The sequence below is a fragment of the Aptenodytes forsteri genome, unplaced genomic scaffold, assembly GCF_000699145.1.
Source record: "Aptenodytes forsteri isolate BGI_AS27 unplaced genomic scaffold, ASM69914v1 Scaffold11, whole genome shotgun sequence".
In the NCBI taxonomy this organism is placed as follows: domain Eukaryota; kingdom Metazoa; phylum Chordata; class Aves; order Sphenisciformes; family Spheniscidae; genus Aptenodytes; species Aptenodytes forsteri.
This window is the reverse complement of record NW_008794155.1, coordinates 2,167,876-2,186,929: the sequence shown is the minus strand read 5'-3', so window position 1 is coordinate 2,186,929 and position 19,054 is coordinate 2,167,876. Positions and strand designations below refer to the sequence as shown.

Sequence of the window (19,054 nt, the reverse complement as noted above, 5' to 3'; positions counted from 1 at the left end):
TTTCTTTTGGGAATCTACTCATATTTCTTAAACTCCTATTTACATTTATTTTGTAATGAACAGAACTCTAAGGAGATCACCTTTGATTCATGCTATTGCCTAAACAACAGAGAAATATTATGTATTTTGTATGACCACATAAGGTATTTTGCAATTTAAAAAAAAATATTTTAGGGAAATAGCAGTATTTTTGTAAGCTTTCTAAAAATTTCGAAAAACGAGATCATCCAAGATGAATGCCTGCACCAAGACATAGATTATTTATTTCTTCCAGACAATGGTAAATTCACTACCAGCAATGTGTGTTTGTAAGTTGTTATGTGTGAAAATGCACATTTAATTTACATATTTCACTTGCTGTCACTATTAAAGAAAACAATGTGGCACTACACCAGCCTGCTGTAAGTATTATCATGTCTTCTGGAGTAGTTATCAGCAGTCTGTGGGAATCACAATAATTCATTTCTGTGTGGCTGATGAACCATAATTAGCTTTACTGAACCAACAGCGATGGAGAGAAGCTGTATTACTGTACATAATTAGTAGGTGAGCTGATTGGGATCAATCCCAACAGATATACATTCTCTCCATGTTGTGAAAGAAAGGGAGAAAAGAACAATCTCTAAATATATTACAGTAGTCTCAAAGGCTGCTCTCACCAAGGCTGGTTGTGGTAGTTCTGTTGGGACCCTCAGATCAGCTGTGCACCAGACCAGACAGACCAGACAGCCTCAACATCCAGCTAAATACCACCCCTCTCCCCTTCCCACAGTCCCTGTCCTGGTGACAAGATGATGTAGAATCCCCTTTTGAGACTACTGGGACTGATATGACGTTAGCAAAGTAAACAGTTTCTTCCCTGACAGTGTTTTCAATATGCACCACTGTGTCCCAAAATCAACCTGTCTGCTTATAAAATAGGATATAAAATAATGTCTACTTCATATATAATTTTTTTTGGACTACTGGGACTGATATGACGTTAGCAAAAGAAACAGGTTCTTCCCTGACAGTGTTTTCAGTATGTACCACCGTGTCCCAAAATCAACCTGTTCTGCTTATAAAATAGGATATAAAATAATGTCTACTTCATATATAATTTTTTTTGGAGAATATTTCATCAATTTTCATTTAGTGGAGAGACAATAATTTTTTACTCATTTTGATACAAACATCACAATTTTACATGGTTAGACGTACTCTTCCTACTGTAAGTATAGTACGAATATGTATTTATCTAATTCTGTGAACTAGTTAGATCTAGTTAATGTGTTCAAGACATTTAGTGAATTATTGCTCCAACATTTTTACTTTAAACTGTAAAGAGAAAGGAAGTGCATTTTTATGGTAACATTTAATTTTTTTCCAAATTCCCATTAATTTGGCTTACTGGAAAGTGTTCATTATTATACCCAAACTTTTAATTACACATCTCAGATGTGTACTTTTAATTAACTGATGACATTTTCTTTGTTCAATTATTATAGTTCAATACGACTGTCATAAACTTATAAATTTTAATTAAAGCGGCCCCAATCTCTAGCTATATAATGTTCACATAGGAATTTGCCAAAAGGCTTAGCAGTAAATAAACCAACAGTGAATAATCCCTGAATTGCCAGTGGGATTTGTTTAACAAATTAACATTTGTGTGCAGATAATGAGGTTCTACAACTTAACACATCCAGCAAAGATTTAGCACAATCATGTTTTAAAAAATGAGTAATACTCTGCAATTTACTTAATTAGTTCTCACATTACTATTACATATTAGGTGGTGAAAGAGAACCGGATTTACACATTCACTAGAACACACACATTCACTGGAAGAGTATTTCATATGCTGCATCATTTTATTTATATCAGAATATGATGAAAGGTTTGGTTTAGGATATCTCTTCCTCGGTTTTTGAGCCAGAAGCCAACGGTAAGGAAATTCCCTGACTCCTAGGGAAGCCTCCCGGCAGCGGGGACCCTGCAGAAGCTCATCTCCCTGTGAGGCTAAATTTCCTGGCAGTCCCTAAGCTTTCCAAAGGGCATGCGTGTAGAATGACACTTGTTAGATCGACTGCATTAAAGCTGTTTGAGTTGGATAATATACGAGAACTGGTAAGGGCAATCAGAGCTTCTAAGAAAGAGAGAGTCAAGCAAGCTGAAATTATCACAGGTCATTTATATTTTGCGGATAGGATTTGGATTGGCACTCGCACACATATGGCTTCTGCAACTTCCAGAGGAAAAAGCTTCATCATTCTGAACAAAAATAAACTTTAAAAAAATAGAAAATTGGGAAAATACATGCAATTTGATTGCATCAGTTTAGCAGGACAGATTGATGAGCCAAGTGTATAATGGATCAAAAGTACAGATGCTGCTTTTTGAGGAAGTGCTCGTGAGCATTGTAGTACAGGAGGTGGTATGCACAGATAGCAATAGCACAGTAGAATTAAGATGACATTGAGCTGACTTTATTTTAAAATAGTAATTTTATGTTTTCCAGAAGTGCGAGAGGATTCTCTACCAAAAAAAAAAAAAAAAAAGTGCAAGGTACCTATTGCTAGCAGACAGGTCAACCTGGTAGGACATAATATTTTAAATCTAGACATAATATAATGCTTAAGTTTTACAACCATTAAGGAAAAACAGAGCAATTCCTGGTAATAAAGAACCTTTATATTCCTACATGTGCAAGAATAAAGTAACATATACACTAATGACTCTCATATGAACCTGACAAAGCAGATCAACTCTGCCTTGAAGGCGAGGAAGTGAGTGAACGCTGCTCTGGTCTGGATTTCACACCCTCAGCCTAAATTGGGAACGGTGTGTGCAGCCCCTGAAGCTAAATGTGCACTCACTGATGCAATGACTGAATGACGTGCTTTGCACAGTGGTATATTTGACTGGAAAGAGGAAACGGTTGCTGCAAAAACACTTGAGGAATTAAGCTTTGTTGACTTAATTACAGTTTTCAATGCTTTTGGGGCGTCCAGTTTAGCTTCCCTCTGTAAGATACATAATGGCTTTAGTATATCATGAATTAGATTGAACTAGGATAAGGGGACATCTCACTGACATGCTAGTTTGTTTCAGTAACACACAATTTATGGCCTGATATAGATAAGAAATACAGTCTGATAAGAAATAGAGATTTCTTCTTAATAGAATATTTACAGGGTCCAGGGGCTAGGCATGCAAGGAAGATGACATGCGGATCAATTCAAAAATTTTATCGGGAATGCTGGATGGAGTCACTTTGATTTAGAAAGGTATATGGTCATTTTTTCACATGTCCAGCACATGAAAGTTATGGCACAGGCTTCAAGGCATGGCCACCCTCATGAACTGGAAATGCCAGATAGGCAATCTGGTTAACTTGAAATACGATTATTAAAAATTCGATGAAACTGGGAAAGTGGACACAGCACAGCAGAAGAATATTCCTGTTAGCAGGTATGCCCAGTAAGAGTCATCAGAACCAGCTCTGTGTTGGTCTTGGCTCGTAAAGGCTTGGCACACTTTGGCCACGTGTGGTACAGTAAACTTCAGTTGCAGTTAAAGGTCCAGATTCCCCAAAATCAGGCAACTGAACAATGAAATGTGGACTGTGGTGACATCCATGCTGGCTCTCCTGATGCATTTTTGGAGCAGGCACATTATCCTGTTTGAGACCAAGCAGAAATAAGGCTAATGCCTGCATCTCCAGGCCCTCTGTAGCAGCTGGGGCCACAATTAACAATTTACGAGAAGTATATTGTAGAATCTGCTCATATCTCTCCTTTACTCACTGGTGACCAAACCTACTACACTAATCATTTCAGCAAGGCTGAGAGATTTCAGAGGCTGGATTTAGCAGGGGGGGAAAAAAATAAATATCCAGGCGATAGCATAGCTGTGTGAGCACAGCAAGTGTTACCTGCCTGGTAAAGAAAACACGAGCTGCTGGAGGCGAGTGAGCCCTATGGCTACTGCCGAAAGAAAAGGATTAAATAAAACCCTGGGGTCTCTGCAGGATTCAGAACTGAGCTGAGTTCTAGGAGCTGAGTTATTAATTTTATGAAGCCTTTTAACCCCACAAAAGTATCGATTAAATGCCAGACGTGTAAAGATGTGGGGTAAACACCCTCTCTTCAGATGACAAGGAAGTTCTGCACGTCATTTAAATCACCCGTGACTTACTTTCGTTCACTTGCATGTCCTCACTAAACATGTATGGATCTCACTACATTGAGAAAAATCTCTGTTTATCATTTGTGTCAGTAGTTCCATCAGCTGTTAGAAGCAGTTTCAAGTATAATTAATCAACTTCAAGTATTCTCATTTTCTAATATTTAGTCATTATTAGTGATGTTAACTATGAGCAAGATTATTAACCCTCAAGTACTCAGAACCGAAAAATCCTCTGTTTGGCACACAACACACTGATAGATTTGCATTCACTTGGATTTTTGCCACCACGTCTCAGTAAATAAGAGGAGGCTCCAGAGAAGCCAGCATAGTAAGTGAAGCTAAATTACTAAACTATAGAAGCGAAAGTTAATTAGTAAGGAGTGCTGAGGAAATCATTGAGATCTAAGCCTCCTCTGTCACAGAGATTAAGATACACAATTCTGCATTACAGGGAGCTCGCTCTGTTTGTGCAAAAGTCACAAACTCCTCTTCTAAAGTCAGGTACTGTACTTTTCTTTCAGAGACCAGGGTGTTGGTCATTTCATCACGTAGGAAAAAATGATTCCCACCATCTTCAGCAGCTGATAGGCTTCTGAAAAGAGACGAGACAGCAAACTCTTCTCTAGCTATTCTACTTTGAATCAAATATTTAAATATTCCTCGGAGCAGAAAATAGAATTCAACTTCTCCTTTCTCACATAATTATTAAGTTTTAGAGTACTTCTTATCACACTTTCCCTCTCTAGCCCAAGCACTAATTGCATTATACAAGCTACAACAGCCTGTGTGTTAGGGGCAAAGATCGACTGCCAAATACCCGCATTTTGACACATAGGATAATCTCCCTGAAGATAAGAGATGTGATTTCAAATTTCCTTCAGGAAAACAAAGGATCTGAATTCTGATCAACCAAGTCTTCCTGAGAATGAGATGAGTAAAATGCTTACTTTGTGAATTCCAGTAAGACAAAGGTAAAAGATTGAGGTCACACAACTCTGTAATTTAAGGAAGTATCTCCGTGTATGCACCTAAAAATTTAGAGGGAGAACTGAGATAAAGAGAGAGCAAGATGTGTGGGGTTCTTCCAGATGTAGTCTGACTGGACCTTACGCTTTACATTTCCATTTCTACACCTCAACATGTGCGTCTTCATATTGAATACTTATTTCCATGATTCCTTTTGTGGGGTGCAGCTTAATTCTGTTAAAACAGCGAGATAAGTGAACGAAAAGCACTATTGATTATAAAGTATATGGATGGTATATACTGCTATATCGCACATAGTTTAAGTATGGACAAAGCAAATAAGTTAAAAAGAGAAAAAAAAAATCACAAACAAGGAATAAATTCAAACATTTAAATTAAGGCAGGTACAATAGTAAGATACAGCTGCTCAGAAATATTTACCAAGGAGAGAGGCTCCACAGGTTCCTCCGTTCTGGCAGTAATTGTAGCAATGGTTAGTTTCACACCTTTCACCGGAGTAACTTGGCCAGCAGTGACATCGGGGATCCCCTTTCTCATTTATAACGCACTTTCCTCCATTTTCACAGGTTAATTTACAGGCATCATCTGCAGCAAGAGCACACACACAGAGTTGTTTTCAACAATCCCATTTCATGTAACTGGCAAAACAGAACCTTGCATCTTAAATAGAGCTACAGATCCCTGTCAATGAGGAGGAAAAAACCACTTTTCAAAATAGAGACAAGTAAACTATCACTTCTGTGTCCACAGTGCTAGAAAAAAATACACACTTGGGAGACCGTAAGCCCTCACTGAGAGCTGCAGCATCGGTGGGGGCTGCACTAGCCTGTACAGCAGGGCTGTGGGCTTGTACCGTACCGAGCTGGGGGCCTGTGCTTGGCCCCCAAATTTGGATTTGCTTCATCCAAATGATGCCACAGGAAAGTTGACCTCCTTAGGATGTAAGTTAGTAATGACAGTATGGGTTCTTGCTTGAAACTATCATTCTTAGTTAGTTTAAGAAATGAAAAAATGCAAGTTGGTTTCACCTGGGGGATCTCAGAAAACTTCCCAGTCATCTTCTGGTGACTTCAGCCTTTTTCTATTTGATTTTTTGGATCTCTCTTCCACTCACTCTATTAACTAACAACCTTCTTAACTAAACCCTATCCAAAATATTTAAAAGAAAATCATTCAGCCTTTAAATCCTCATAAAAAATTGATGTTTGCATACTAACTTGTTACTCCTAAGCCATATTTTGTGATTTATTGTTCTCATCTGCTCAGTCTGTAAAATCACTGAGAGGAGATACTGCCTGCTGCTCTGCGTTCACCGAGTCCTTACGGCAGTAGTGCCACTGTCTTAGGGGTGAGGTACAAGGTGACACAAATTCTGATTAGGCCAGATTCAATCTTTCTATAAAGCTGTTTTGCAATTAGAGTTGTGCCTGTCTTGGAAATACTTTGAAAAATAGACCTCTATTAATTTCAGTGAACAAGATGTAAAATCATTCAATGACACCAACATAAATCAATTATAGACTAGCACGCATACAATGCTCAAACATCCAAATAATTGTAATCCTAAAGAAACAGACAAGCACCTTTCCAGCCCAAAGCATGCTTTCAGCAGTAAGACCTTTCATTTCTCACATAGCAAAACAAATCCTGTGAAGCCAGACTGCTGCCTAACTAATCCAGCATTTGAACCTACATGGCTTTTAACAAGAGGGATACCACACACACTGAGAACTCTTCAGTAATATATCCACTAGCTGCAGATGTTTTGCTGAATTAATCTGTTTTACTTAAACAACTAATGAAAAAGAGTCAAGGTTCCCATTTGTCCTATTGAGGTCTAACACTGAGTGACACAGGCACGCCAACTCCTTTTTTTTCACGTTTAAAGAAATACATTGCATTGGAAGTGCAGAATTTAGGAATGACGGATATCCTCTAGCTGAATAGTTCTCTCCAGCACGGACTCTGCAAAGTTCAGTAATATAACCGTGCTTAGGCAGCAGCCTTTTCTTTGGATGCACCCAAGTCTCTCTTTCCTGCCCATGTATGCCCCTCCTCGGCACGGTCTGGCTGCCTCCGTTCACGGCCAGTGCTGAGATGGTGCAGACATGTAACCTGGGATCAAACCTATTTAAACAAAGCTTCTGGGAACTGATCATCTTTCAGGCAATTGCACAACTCTCAAACTAAGCTGAAACTAGACCACAAATCTAAAAGTTATTGTGGGGGACCAACTGGCACATCATTATTTCAGGTGTTTACAATAAAAATATGAAATACCACATGCTCTTAATTTTTCGGTATCCACCCTGGATATATACATCTGCTGTAACGAAGCTACTTTGTATTTGGGAATTTGAGGATGCCTCAGTGTTTTATTTATTTGGGTGGTTCATTAAATCCTTTGATGTTCCATGAACCATTCTTCAGTTACTCATTATAGAAGTTGTTTAAATGGATAATGTAGCATATCTTATCGGAGGGAAGGTCTATTTTTATTTTGCTTATCTTATCTCTTTTACTTATCATTAGTCATGAGTTTATAGAGTGGAACTTGGTAAAAATGGAATAAACAACACTGAAGAGCACAGAAAAGTGCTCATTTTTATGAACGTTTCTGATAGCACATTAAAAATATGTCATATATATATCTTCTAGAGCAATTCCACAGAAAGGATATAAAATTTGAAAAAAAAAGGAAATTAAGACAGACTATGAATTCAAGAGAAAAATAGAGTATCAAAACACATATTTAGAACTATAAAACATGAACTACAAACTTGAAAGTTACCCTAACCACACCAAGAAATACATGCCTTCATATTTACAGGAAAATATACTGAGCCAAAAAATTGCCCACAGTAAAGATTATCTAATTTCAATTGGCTTTCAAAGATTGGGACACTCGTGTCTTATACTTTTAAAATGCAGTATATGTTATAACTTTATGCAACGGTCAACTGAGAAGGTTCCTGAAAAAACATAACAGGTTGTAATACTTTGTATCATCATAGAATTATTAAAATTTGCTACTGATTTTGTTCTCTATAACACATTTTAAATTCAAGAGTTTCAACATAAATCTAATGTGAAACAGAGAAAAGTTACTACAACAATTTTGGACTTTCAATAAGCTACGAAATAGCATCGAAAGATGTAATGGATAAGCCAGTTTTAAAATACTATGTTAGACTTTAACAATATAGGGGTTTTAATGCTGCTGCTTTGTTGTCTGAAGGTAAATACAAGAATCAAATTACTCTTGCTTATTCACATCAACCGAGTACCAAAAGGGGATCAGATGCCTTTGTGTGGGAGGCAGGAGCAGAACCCAGTCCCGTAGGAGAAGACAGGAAGAAAAAGAATACAGGAGAGAAACACAGAAGAATTGTTACAAAAAGCTGAATATTCTTAATTTGAATTACTGAATAAAGACCTCTGAAAGAAGAGATAGGAACAGCTCTAGTAAGTACCCACTATTGGAACAAAGTTTAAAAAAAAAAAAAAAAATCAGAAAGGTTTAAACCTGGAGTCAATTCAATACTGGTCTGAGCTTGCTGGAACCTGGACTCAAAGACCTCTCAGCTGCTTTTTTCACTTCTGAGATGACAGAAGTAAATAATTTCACTTGTTATACTCCTCCTAGTCTAGCTACTGGATCTCTCTAACATGAAAGAAAGGAAAGGGTTACAGGTCATGTAATTTCATACATTCTCTCCTAGCCTGGTTATTTAGTCTTCTGCTGCCTTGATTTGCCTATTTCAATCTTAATATATCTTTAATAAAGAATCAAATAACTTTGATTTGCAGTTTTTCTTATGTTTTACTTCCTGATATGACTTTTTGACACAAACATTAATGGACTTATGGCTTATTTGCTCCATCTTTGACTCTTTCCTTTAACTGAAAGTAAAAGGAAAATCTTACACAGAAGAAACACTGATAAAGCAGCAAAACAAAGCTTTGTGAACTCCACTGGTATTTTTCCTTTCACTTGTTCAATTTTTTGATATTCCATCCCTCTCCCCCAATCACATACACATACATCCTTTATTGGCATTTCTATAACAACCCTTTCTTTCTTGAGAAAAATGCATCTTACTTTTTGCTATTTTTTTCCCTTTGAAATATCCACTGATTTCTGGACTAGGCAGTTAAATGGAGAGATGACGCTATGGAGCACAAGGTTAATGAACTACATTCTTTGGGACAAGAACAATTTCCCTCCCCACAGTGGAAAATACTCATCTCATGGGGCAGAACGGTATTTGTTCTTGCCTATCCTTCAGACAAAGGTGTAGCTCATCCTTCACTGAGCTGAATGTACCTATTAAAGACAGAGTGCAGAGTTCCAATGTTATGGTAAGGTTGTATAAATCTTCTTGTCCCTCCAGAGGAGGGCCTTACTATCTGCCAGCTTTCCATACGCTGAAATTTGTCAGAACAAGTTGTAACCCCCAAATTTTGTCCAAATGCTGTAAGACAGATCCTCCTCTTTGTTTTCCCTTCACATTTTTTTTTTCTTTTAAAAATCTGTTTGCTTCACAATTTGAAATGGAAGAGAAGGGCTAAGAAAAGGATGCACAGTGAGAAAAAACTAACTGACACCTACTGTAATGTAACCCGTTTTCTTTCGTTCTGGGAAATACCAGTCCCAGTGGAAACCCCTTTGTAAATACAGAAGATACTGCTGTAAACAAAAGATTTTTTTCAAACCAGAAGCAGATTTCTGCGTGACCCCTGTTCTATCTGATATCTAAAAAGACTGAAAGCAGGACAAACCCCAAGAAGATAGCATGGATTGAACTGGCATAGCTTTTGCTAGTACAGCTCCCTGAGGCAGACTTTGTGGGTGAAAAAGAAGGTATATAGGGATTAACCTCTACATCCCCCGCCAAAGCACTTGGTCTGCCTGCAATCTATGTGTGCAGTGGGCAAGTCCCCACAGAAATGTGCTCAAGGAAACACCATGATAAATTAAATGTTTCATCTCTGTTCAGAAGCAATGTCAGACCCGAGTCTTCATCATTTTTCTCAGACTTTTCACCCAGCCAAGAGAGCACAAATATTCCCTTCTTAAAATGAAAGTGATAAACGTGCAGCTCCAGTACACAGAACGCTTGGAAGCGTTCATTACTCTTGCTCATTCAGCTGCGGTACACACTGTCTTCCTCCAGTGCAAGTCTCTGCGTTTTCATCCTCTTGGTATGTTTTTAGCTTCATTGTGCTACAGACAATTAGATACAAGAAACCTAATGGATGCAAATCCAGCGGTCTCTTTTAGGAAAATGAAGTGCTACTCTACCCATTTGAAAACTAAAGGGTAGCTTCCAAACTGAAAAAGTCAGGCCTGCTATAGTAAATAAATAAACCACAAAAGAACTGTGCTCTGTCAATCATAATCATCTAGGGAGAAATGAGCTGGAAGCTTATCTAAGAAAACACAGGAACTCATTTTGTTGTAAAAACATTCTGAATGATACAACACACGTATGTTGCAATAACTCCGGCTTGAAAAAGCCAAATCAAACCCAAAAGCTGTTTCTCATCAGTTGTGTGAGATGCTGGTGAAACAGCTGTCTGAAGCAATGTGGATTCAGTCTTACAGAAAGCCACTGAGGATTCAATATTTAGAATTCCTCACGTAGAGCTTATGAAGAAAAAACAACTCAATGGATGAAGCCAGTAGTAATATTATGCAGAATTTCAAGACTCAGCTCAATTTTCTTTTGTTAAAGAAAAACCCCAACAATCCAGTGAACAAGAATCTGAGTCAGTTTTTGGGATATAATCACAAGAAACAGAGCAAGACTGAGATTACCTCCCAGTCACCAACCTTAAGGTAGACTGACTAATAAGAAATTGTACAAAGCGTGCAAGGCACCTTTACAATAGTCATGCCAAAAACTACCAAAATGAAGAATGGCATAATAATGTTGAAAATAATAATTATTTGATAGAAAGGATTTTTCACAAGGATACAGACATATGCATTGTCAAAACAGAATCTTCAAACACAGACTGTCCTGGGGACACTACTCAAGATGGATGGGAACTGGAGATGGCTGTCCCATTTTGACTCTGTCAAGTCATGGAAATCCACTACTAGTTTCCTTACTACATTTTAAAAGACCCAAAACACTTAAGGACACTAAAAAGTATTATGAATGCTCAATATACTACTGTTTACTATTGTAACTTGAATACTAGTTCTTGATATCCACAATTACTACTAATTTGTGAAACTAAAAGACTTCTTACATGACTTGAAATAGCTACTGTGCAAGTACAAAACAACTAGTACACCTCACTTCTATTGCTACGTGAATGATGTCAACTAAGAGGGACTTAAAAAGCTGAGTTTTCAGATCTGTAAATTAGTGGTAGTCTATTTTTGAACACATAAAATATAATGTACGTAAATCATTGTAACCTATCTACTATACAACTATTGCATTGTGATCAAACCAGTAACAAAAATCAAATGAAAACATCAGTTAAAAAGTGTTTCACAGACACTCATGTCTCTCAAATCTTCTGGATTTCATTCTTTTACGGACAAACCGGAAGACCACCAAAATCAACAGGAATATTTCAGCTGACTTTGAATAAGGATTTCATTGCAGACCAACAAAAAAGTATGACTATATAACCTCTCTTTGGATTAATGTCAGGTCACTCTTCTACAATATACAGGTTTTGACAGCCATGTAAGGCAGGAATTGCTGTTTTGGGTTGCTGACATCCATAACTATGCCAAAAACGTTCTGAGACAACGAAGACAATATAATGCTAGATTTAAACAAGCTGAATGTATGCAGTTTGGAATATTTCAGATACATTTTCTAGCTCTTCATCAGAAAAGGAAAGGAAGACTATGGCTCCTATTTTTTTTATTCCATACTGTATAACTTCCTAAAGGAAAAGAACCTGGTTTAGAACTTGACTTGTCTTTTGTTTGCAGGCTATTAGTGACCTATTAATGGCAAGTGGGTTGTCAGCCAGCCATTAATTAGAAACCTGTATTAATTCAAGATGCCGATCTTGAGGTCAACTCTGATTTTTCCAGCAACCTCTGCTGATCTTGGAAGCCTAAGTGGAGTGTCAGCATGAGACAAACATTTAACATCCACTTCATACTTTTTTTAAAAAGTCAAAATAGTGCAAAAACATACACTTGTTAGTGTGCTATGACACTGAGGCTAGTTTCAAGTCATAATTTATAATCTGTGAGGCTACAAAACCTGCAATCTACTGTTACAAAAATAACATACAAGAAAAAAATGTACAAAAAAACCTATGCTAGACATTACTTGAAATATAATTGTAATCAGAAAGCTAAGAAACACTTATTCAGCAGCCCTTTAAAAAGGCATAACAGATATTGCAGTTGTGGGAAGATACTGAAAAGTATCAATATATTAAAAATGCTTCACTAGGCATTCTCTGTCTATCCATAAAAAATTACAACCAGCAGTGAAATAATTTAAAAGCCTCTTCAGATCTTTCTCTAATAAAAACATACCTTCCTGAAAACTTCTACCATGGCATAATCCTTTGCCCCACTAGTAAAACTGTAGCATTACTGAAGTTACGGGTTCAAATTACTACCAATCACCAGTGAAAAACAATATTCTTTCCTTTGTCTTTTCTTCAACACCTCAGTAGTGACTATGGGCCATTTGAAATAATTTTTAGGTGGTACCGTATCAGCAGAAAATCTTGACAAGTATCCATCTCAGATGAACAAAGAGCTGACACTTGGAGGGGCAGGGAGGGTGGATGCTCTCTGAAGGCAAAGGGTGTTTAGACTGATTTGTCTCAAGAGTTAGAAACCCTGTATGGTATACTACTGTTTTCTATTACATCTACTTCAGTGACATCACTTCTCCCCTAACAGTGGAAATTGCTGTAAAACAGCTGTAAACTACTTTATAGTTATATAACTATTACATCAATACACATTGATAGGTATTCAGCCAAGAGCGTACAGTAATAAAGCTTTCATTTACTGTATTTTTGCTACAGCATGGTGTAGTACAGATAAAAGTTGGTACTGTAAATGCGTTGCATACAATGTACTCCTACATAAGCAAAAAACATGACTGCGTTGTTATCTAGGACAAGTTTTCTAATATTGTTTTACTCTCTAAATTATTCTTAAATTTCTTGATACAGAAAGAGAAATGCTCCTAGACAGGATAGCTTTATTAATACCACATCATAAACCACTAAAACACAGTTGTGTTATTTCAATATTTAAAGACTAGGCAGTATAAATGAGATTTTCTCCACAGAATGATGACATTTCAGGTAAATTAATTTAATTGCTAAATTGAGCATTTTAAGTACTGAGGATCTCGCCAAAATATGTATCACTTACACTTCTGAGCCTGGAATTAAACATTAGAAAAACATCCTAATACATTCTGACTTCTCATACACATAAGAAATACCATTCTATGATTTCCAGAACCTTTTAAAATTCAAGCTGGCTAAGAATTCATTCCAGCAGTCTGACCACCTTAGGTTTGGCCTCAGTTAGAGTGTGAATAATTTTAGAATACTTAATAATATTCTTCTATGGAAAAGAAGATATTTTCCCCCTAAAATATAGCATTAACTTAGTAGCTCTTTTACCTTTTAGTCATTATAGATGTTACTGAAAGATACAATTTTAGATAAAAATATTTCAGCTGTTTCTTTCTTTTTTGCCTGTTACTTCAAAGTCATTATTATTTTCTATGTTGCTCTTACTGCCTTTTGACTATTTCTGCAGTCTAAGCAGAGGTGTTTCTTGATAGTCTTTAAGGTTATTTTTTCCTCCTGAATGGTTAATGTTTAATTTGGAATCCAAAACGCTTCAGAGCTTTTCAAACTTCTTTTGGTGAATATATATACACATTCACTTTTAAACATCATCTTGTATCAGTTCAGCTGAAAGCTCATTTTTCATTTTGATGAATATAAACACTTTTTTTGAATCAGGTATTTTGCTTCTTCATATTTCGTTTCCATTTCAGATAAGTAATATTTATAATAAACAACATCACAAAACTCTTAACTCGCAGGCAGTCAGCCTTTTGCAATGACAAAAACTGACCGGTAGTTTATTTTCTGGTTCTCATGCGGTTTTCAATACCTACCTAAGAGGCTCTGATCAATGCATGTTCCATTCACCAATGATTTTCCTTCTGGACAAGCACATGTTGCACCAGAAGGGTTGAGTAAACAAATGAATTCACATGTCAGGTCCAAGCATGGATTAGGCACTGTTTAAAAAAGACAAAATATTAAAAATACTGATTTTTTTTTTTATTTTTTATTTTTTTTTTTTTAGAATTACACTGTGTTCTAGAACTAGGAAAGAAAATAAATAATCAGATATAAAAATTCTGATACACTTCCAGTTTCCAGGATATCAACAGCCTGAAGTCAGTGAATGCACTCACTCAAATAGCAGTGCAAGACTCTCACAGCAGTGCAAGACTCACACCAGGATAGAATTTATTCCATTAACAAAAAATGTATTGGTAATATGCAGTAAAAAGCCTCATCTGAATGTGGCTAGAGGTATTTGTGTTCAACTTTCTTCTAATTTTTTTATACCTCATTTACAGTGTGGGTACACAAGGCAAGCATTTGTCCAATGTCCTTTCAAATGAGAGAAAATGCATCAAAAAATCTAAATCAAACTTATATAAGGAAATATGACTAAAACTATTTTCAGTTTGTACAATCAGGTTCTGTTTTATATTTAAACAACTTGGTTACTTTATTTTTCCCCCCTGAGGCAAACTTGCTCAATACTGAGTTTAAAGTAATTATGCTTACTCACAGTCCATTTGTTTGTAGCGGTGAAAAATCAAGGCACTTTTTGCTTTATCAACATCCACACTTAGATATTCTACAAGGCTCCTGCCAAATTTGTGTACTCTAAATGCACCATTTTTAGGACCTGCGCCATATATGTAATCCTCAAAAACGTCAATTCTATGTGGATGCAGTAAACCTTAAATAAAAATGAATAAATACAAATACATATTCATATTCAAATAATAAACAACTTTGTTTTAATAACAACTTCAATTGCATTATTTTAATTACTACCTAAAGACATTATTATTCAGACAGCTTGTTTTATACCCACAAAGATTGCCTTTAAAAAAGCAATCTTCTTAAAAGGAACTCTTCCCATACTACACGCAACTAAAATCTCAAGCTTTGTATTAGCTTTCCACACAATTCAGCCTCAGAAACTGGTTGATTATTGAAAAGTAGGGAAACCCTACAGTAACAACTAGCTAATTAGAACATGCTTAGGTACAACACTTTAACTAGAAGTATGTGGCAAGGAAGAAACAGATTATTTTGCTGTACGTAAAAGAAACTATTCTGACAAAACATTTCTTCAGCTCCTTCTTAACATATTTGAAATGCTAGCTTTTGTACTACACTTATTTTAATTCATAATCATAGTAAATTAATTAAGAGGTACGAGTGCCAATTAGATCACATAGTTGGATTTCCTATGCACAACTGGCTGCAGAATTTCACACATTTACCCATGTAAAAAAGCAATAGCTTCTGACTAAAACTTCTTTGCCAGAGATGCATCTCTTCTTGATTTGAAGCCATAAAGAAACAGAATCTACCATTCCTTGTGATACCTTGTTCCTACTATTATCCCCATTTACTGTAAAAATGGGTTTATATTTCACTTGTATTTATTTAGTTTCAATTATCAGCCTTTATTTGTTCCTACTGTTTTTCCATTCTGTCAGTACTTGGTACTCAGTATTTTATTTCAATAAAAATATTTATGAATTCTAATCTGTTATTTTATGCTTGTTTAATTAAATGTGTTGAAGTTTTAAGTCTCATTGGAAAGCAATTTCTAAACTCCCCCAATTTTCTTTTGGTCTTATTTCTCTAATTTTTCCATAGTTACTACAAATGTCAACAGGAGACAAAAGGTGACATTGCTTTAGTGATCTTGTATTTCAGTATTAACTGCTATGTATGGAAGCAACAAAGTCTTTACATTCCACTTTCCCCTTTATAAGCCCCAGATTTGCTGTGTTTGGCACAGCGTAGTATAGCCCTTCCATACTATAAAATATTTTCAAAGTCATCAACCTACATGCCTTCTATTCTGTAGCACTGTTGTGTCTTTTTTTCCCCTAGAAGAATAACCTCACATTTATTCTTAAAATACAAATGACTACTGAGACACATTAAAACACAATCTAGGATACTGACAGTCTTCGTACCAGCCACAAGCACTGAGCACAAGCACTAAGTATATGTTTTGCGATAGACTACAGACTAGCCACCGTGAAATACTATAACCAAAGGAGGTGCAAGCAAAGTTAAGAGGAGGAGTTACTGTCTTCTAAAATCTCTGGTCAGGCATCTGCACGGTGTGGTTCAGTGTTACAGGAGGTTGTCGTCAGATCCCTACACTCAAAGTGATCGTTCTTGAGATGACTACTTCCATGTATGTTGATCCAAGTTGTGAAATAAAATGCTATTGAACCAGAATAAGATGATTTAAATCTGGTCCTGCTCAATTTGGATTATGGGAGATTTTTCCTAGTATCTTCCAGAACCCCCTGGTGAATTCCAGATCATTGGTTAAAACACTCAGTAGCACTAGGTGTAATATCATCGTGATGAAACTCCACCAGCAATTGCCCACTAAGCAATCCTCCCAAAAAGCCTGCTTTCAAATTGTTATTTTTTTTTTAATGTTTCCTCTCTTTCCTACTCAAATTTCATAAATTGTTACATATATTATCAAATTGTTAAAAAGTCAACATGCAATTCTATAAAAACAAAGTTTGCTTAACCAGAAACTCTTTTCTTATGAAAGGAACTTTCCTCATTCACATTCTGTTAGCAGAATTCTGTGATTACTTACTGACCTGAAAGCCAAACCCATTATTTTTCCCAGAACTAATTCAGGTCAACTGTCCTATAAACTGTACAATTCCTGTGCAATGCAGACAGCTCTAATTTCTAACTAGTCAAGGTGTTCCCATTGCTATGTAAGTCCAAGTGAGGCCAAGCACAAATATTAATCACAGTGTTATTTGATAATACCTAAGCTAATGATTAGATAACAAACTTGGAGATCTGCACATATCACTGAATCTTTGTTCCCCTAAAGTAACTTTACCAGATTATCTTAAAGCTAAAGTTATCTTATCTTAAATATCTATGTTTGGATAATATCTGAAGTATAATCTAACAAAAGCAATGAATATTGCTTAATAATCACTGCTTTTTGCTTACATTGTTTCTCTGAATAGTGAAACTTCAGCCAAATAAAATAAAATAGAAATCATGTTATATAAAAGCTCTCCATACCTTGTTTAGTGCTCACAGACACAACTGAATCGGAACCATCAAAAAGAATGCTGCCAATAACAGACAATTCAAAATCAGCCCAGAACAAACGCTGACTGAACTGATCAACTACGAGACCTACAAAGAATAAAATAAAATAGAAATCATGTTATATAAAAGCTCTCCATACCTTGTTTAGTGCTCACAGACACAACTGAATCGGAACCATCAAAAAGAATGCTGCCAATAACAGACAATTCAAAATCAGCCCAGAACAAACGCTGACTGAACTGATCAACTACGAGACCTACAAAGAAAATAAAGTTCGAATAGGTATATAAAACCTGAAAAAAATTAATATTTTTATGTATCTGTACATTTTTATATCTTTCATATCCTTCTGAACACAAAATATGGTGATAATGAAAAAACACGACTGCAAACCAAGGAGAATAAAATATAACACCTTCCACTCAAACCTTCCAGTTAAAAACCGGTTGAGGCAACCGTGGGTTTTTACTTTCTTTAACTTATTCTTCCAAGGTCAGTACCTTTTCAAACCCATTATCCTCAGCAGGTAGGGATATATACCAGGTGGGAATTAAATATAGAATCTAATCCTGTAATTTGCTCTACCAACAAAAAAAAAATCTATTATGTCAATAGATTTCTAAGCAGTAGCACCAGTGTGACCACACGTTAAAAAACAAGGCATTCAGATTTCATAGAGTCTTCCTAACCTATGCTGTTTCCACAAGTTTATAAGTGTGTTCTATTTTTTATCACCAATACTTCACATGCAGTAATTATTATGGGATTAAAAATCAGATTATTTTAATTACATTAGTGCTGCAAGACTTAAACAGGAATATTGACAGATGTATATATTCACATATATATGAAAAGAAAGCACAAGAGAGTGACTGAGAGCACAAATGAGAATAAAAGATAGATAACATTGTGACTACCCAGCCTCTGGCAAATACCTAAATAGTTAAATCAAGCAGTCCATGTTTCATAGAGGATGATTAAATGATTAATATGCCATTTTAGGTCATGTCAAAAGCTTCAGCCTGAAAACACATTTGAACCATAAAATAATTTAATTCTGAGCTTTTGAAGTTGTAGTGTATTTTTAATAAGAATGGGAAAAAGTCTTTTTCTTCCTATTTATGTAAGTAGGTAAGTCAGAAAAAACACATCAAAAGAAATTATACATAACAGCAAAAATTCTCCTCTTGAGGTCATAAATTAATCAGCTACAGATAGATGAGAGGAAGCGGAGGAAGTCTGACGCATAGGCCAGTGAAGTATGTTTACATTTGCAACTCCATTAAAAAACCCCGCTTTAAAAGACACACTGGTATTTAGGCATACAGCTAAAGAAATTAATTTCTGGTAAAAGATAATCACAATGTGTCAACTCTGTGTGATACATGGTACCTGTAAGGGGGAATATTTTAGAAGCAGTCCCCACTCTCCAGCTTTAAATTATTCTTTGCATTTTAGTAAGATTATTTAAATATCAAAAAATAAATAAATGACA

The 19,054-nt window shown here is 36.0% G+C and overlaps 1 protein-coding gene across 1 annotated transcript in view; it reads right to left on the bottom strand.

The window, feature by feature from the left end:
- The window catches only part of LRP1B (LDL receptor related protein 1B), a 676,318-nt gene that overhangs the window by 36,656 nt on the left and 620,608 nt on the right, over window positions 1–19,054 (bottom strand). The window contains exons 82-85 of the mRNA XM_019472156.1: window positions 17,699–17,815; window positions 14,996–15,169; window positions 14,304–14,429; window positions 5,578–5,742 (exon numbers count right to left, since the gene is read on the bottom strand). Of these exons, the coding sequence (XP_019327701.1) occupies window positions 5,578–5,742; window positions 14,304–14,429; window positions 14,996–15,169; window positions 17,699–17,815 (582 nt within the window). The remainder of the gene's footprint in view (window positions 1–5,577; window positions 5,743–14,303; window positions 14,430–14,995; window positions 15,170–17,698; window positions 17,816–19,054) is intronic.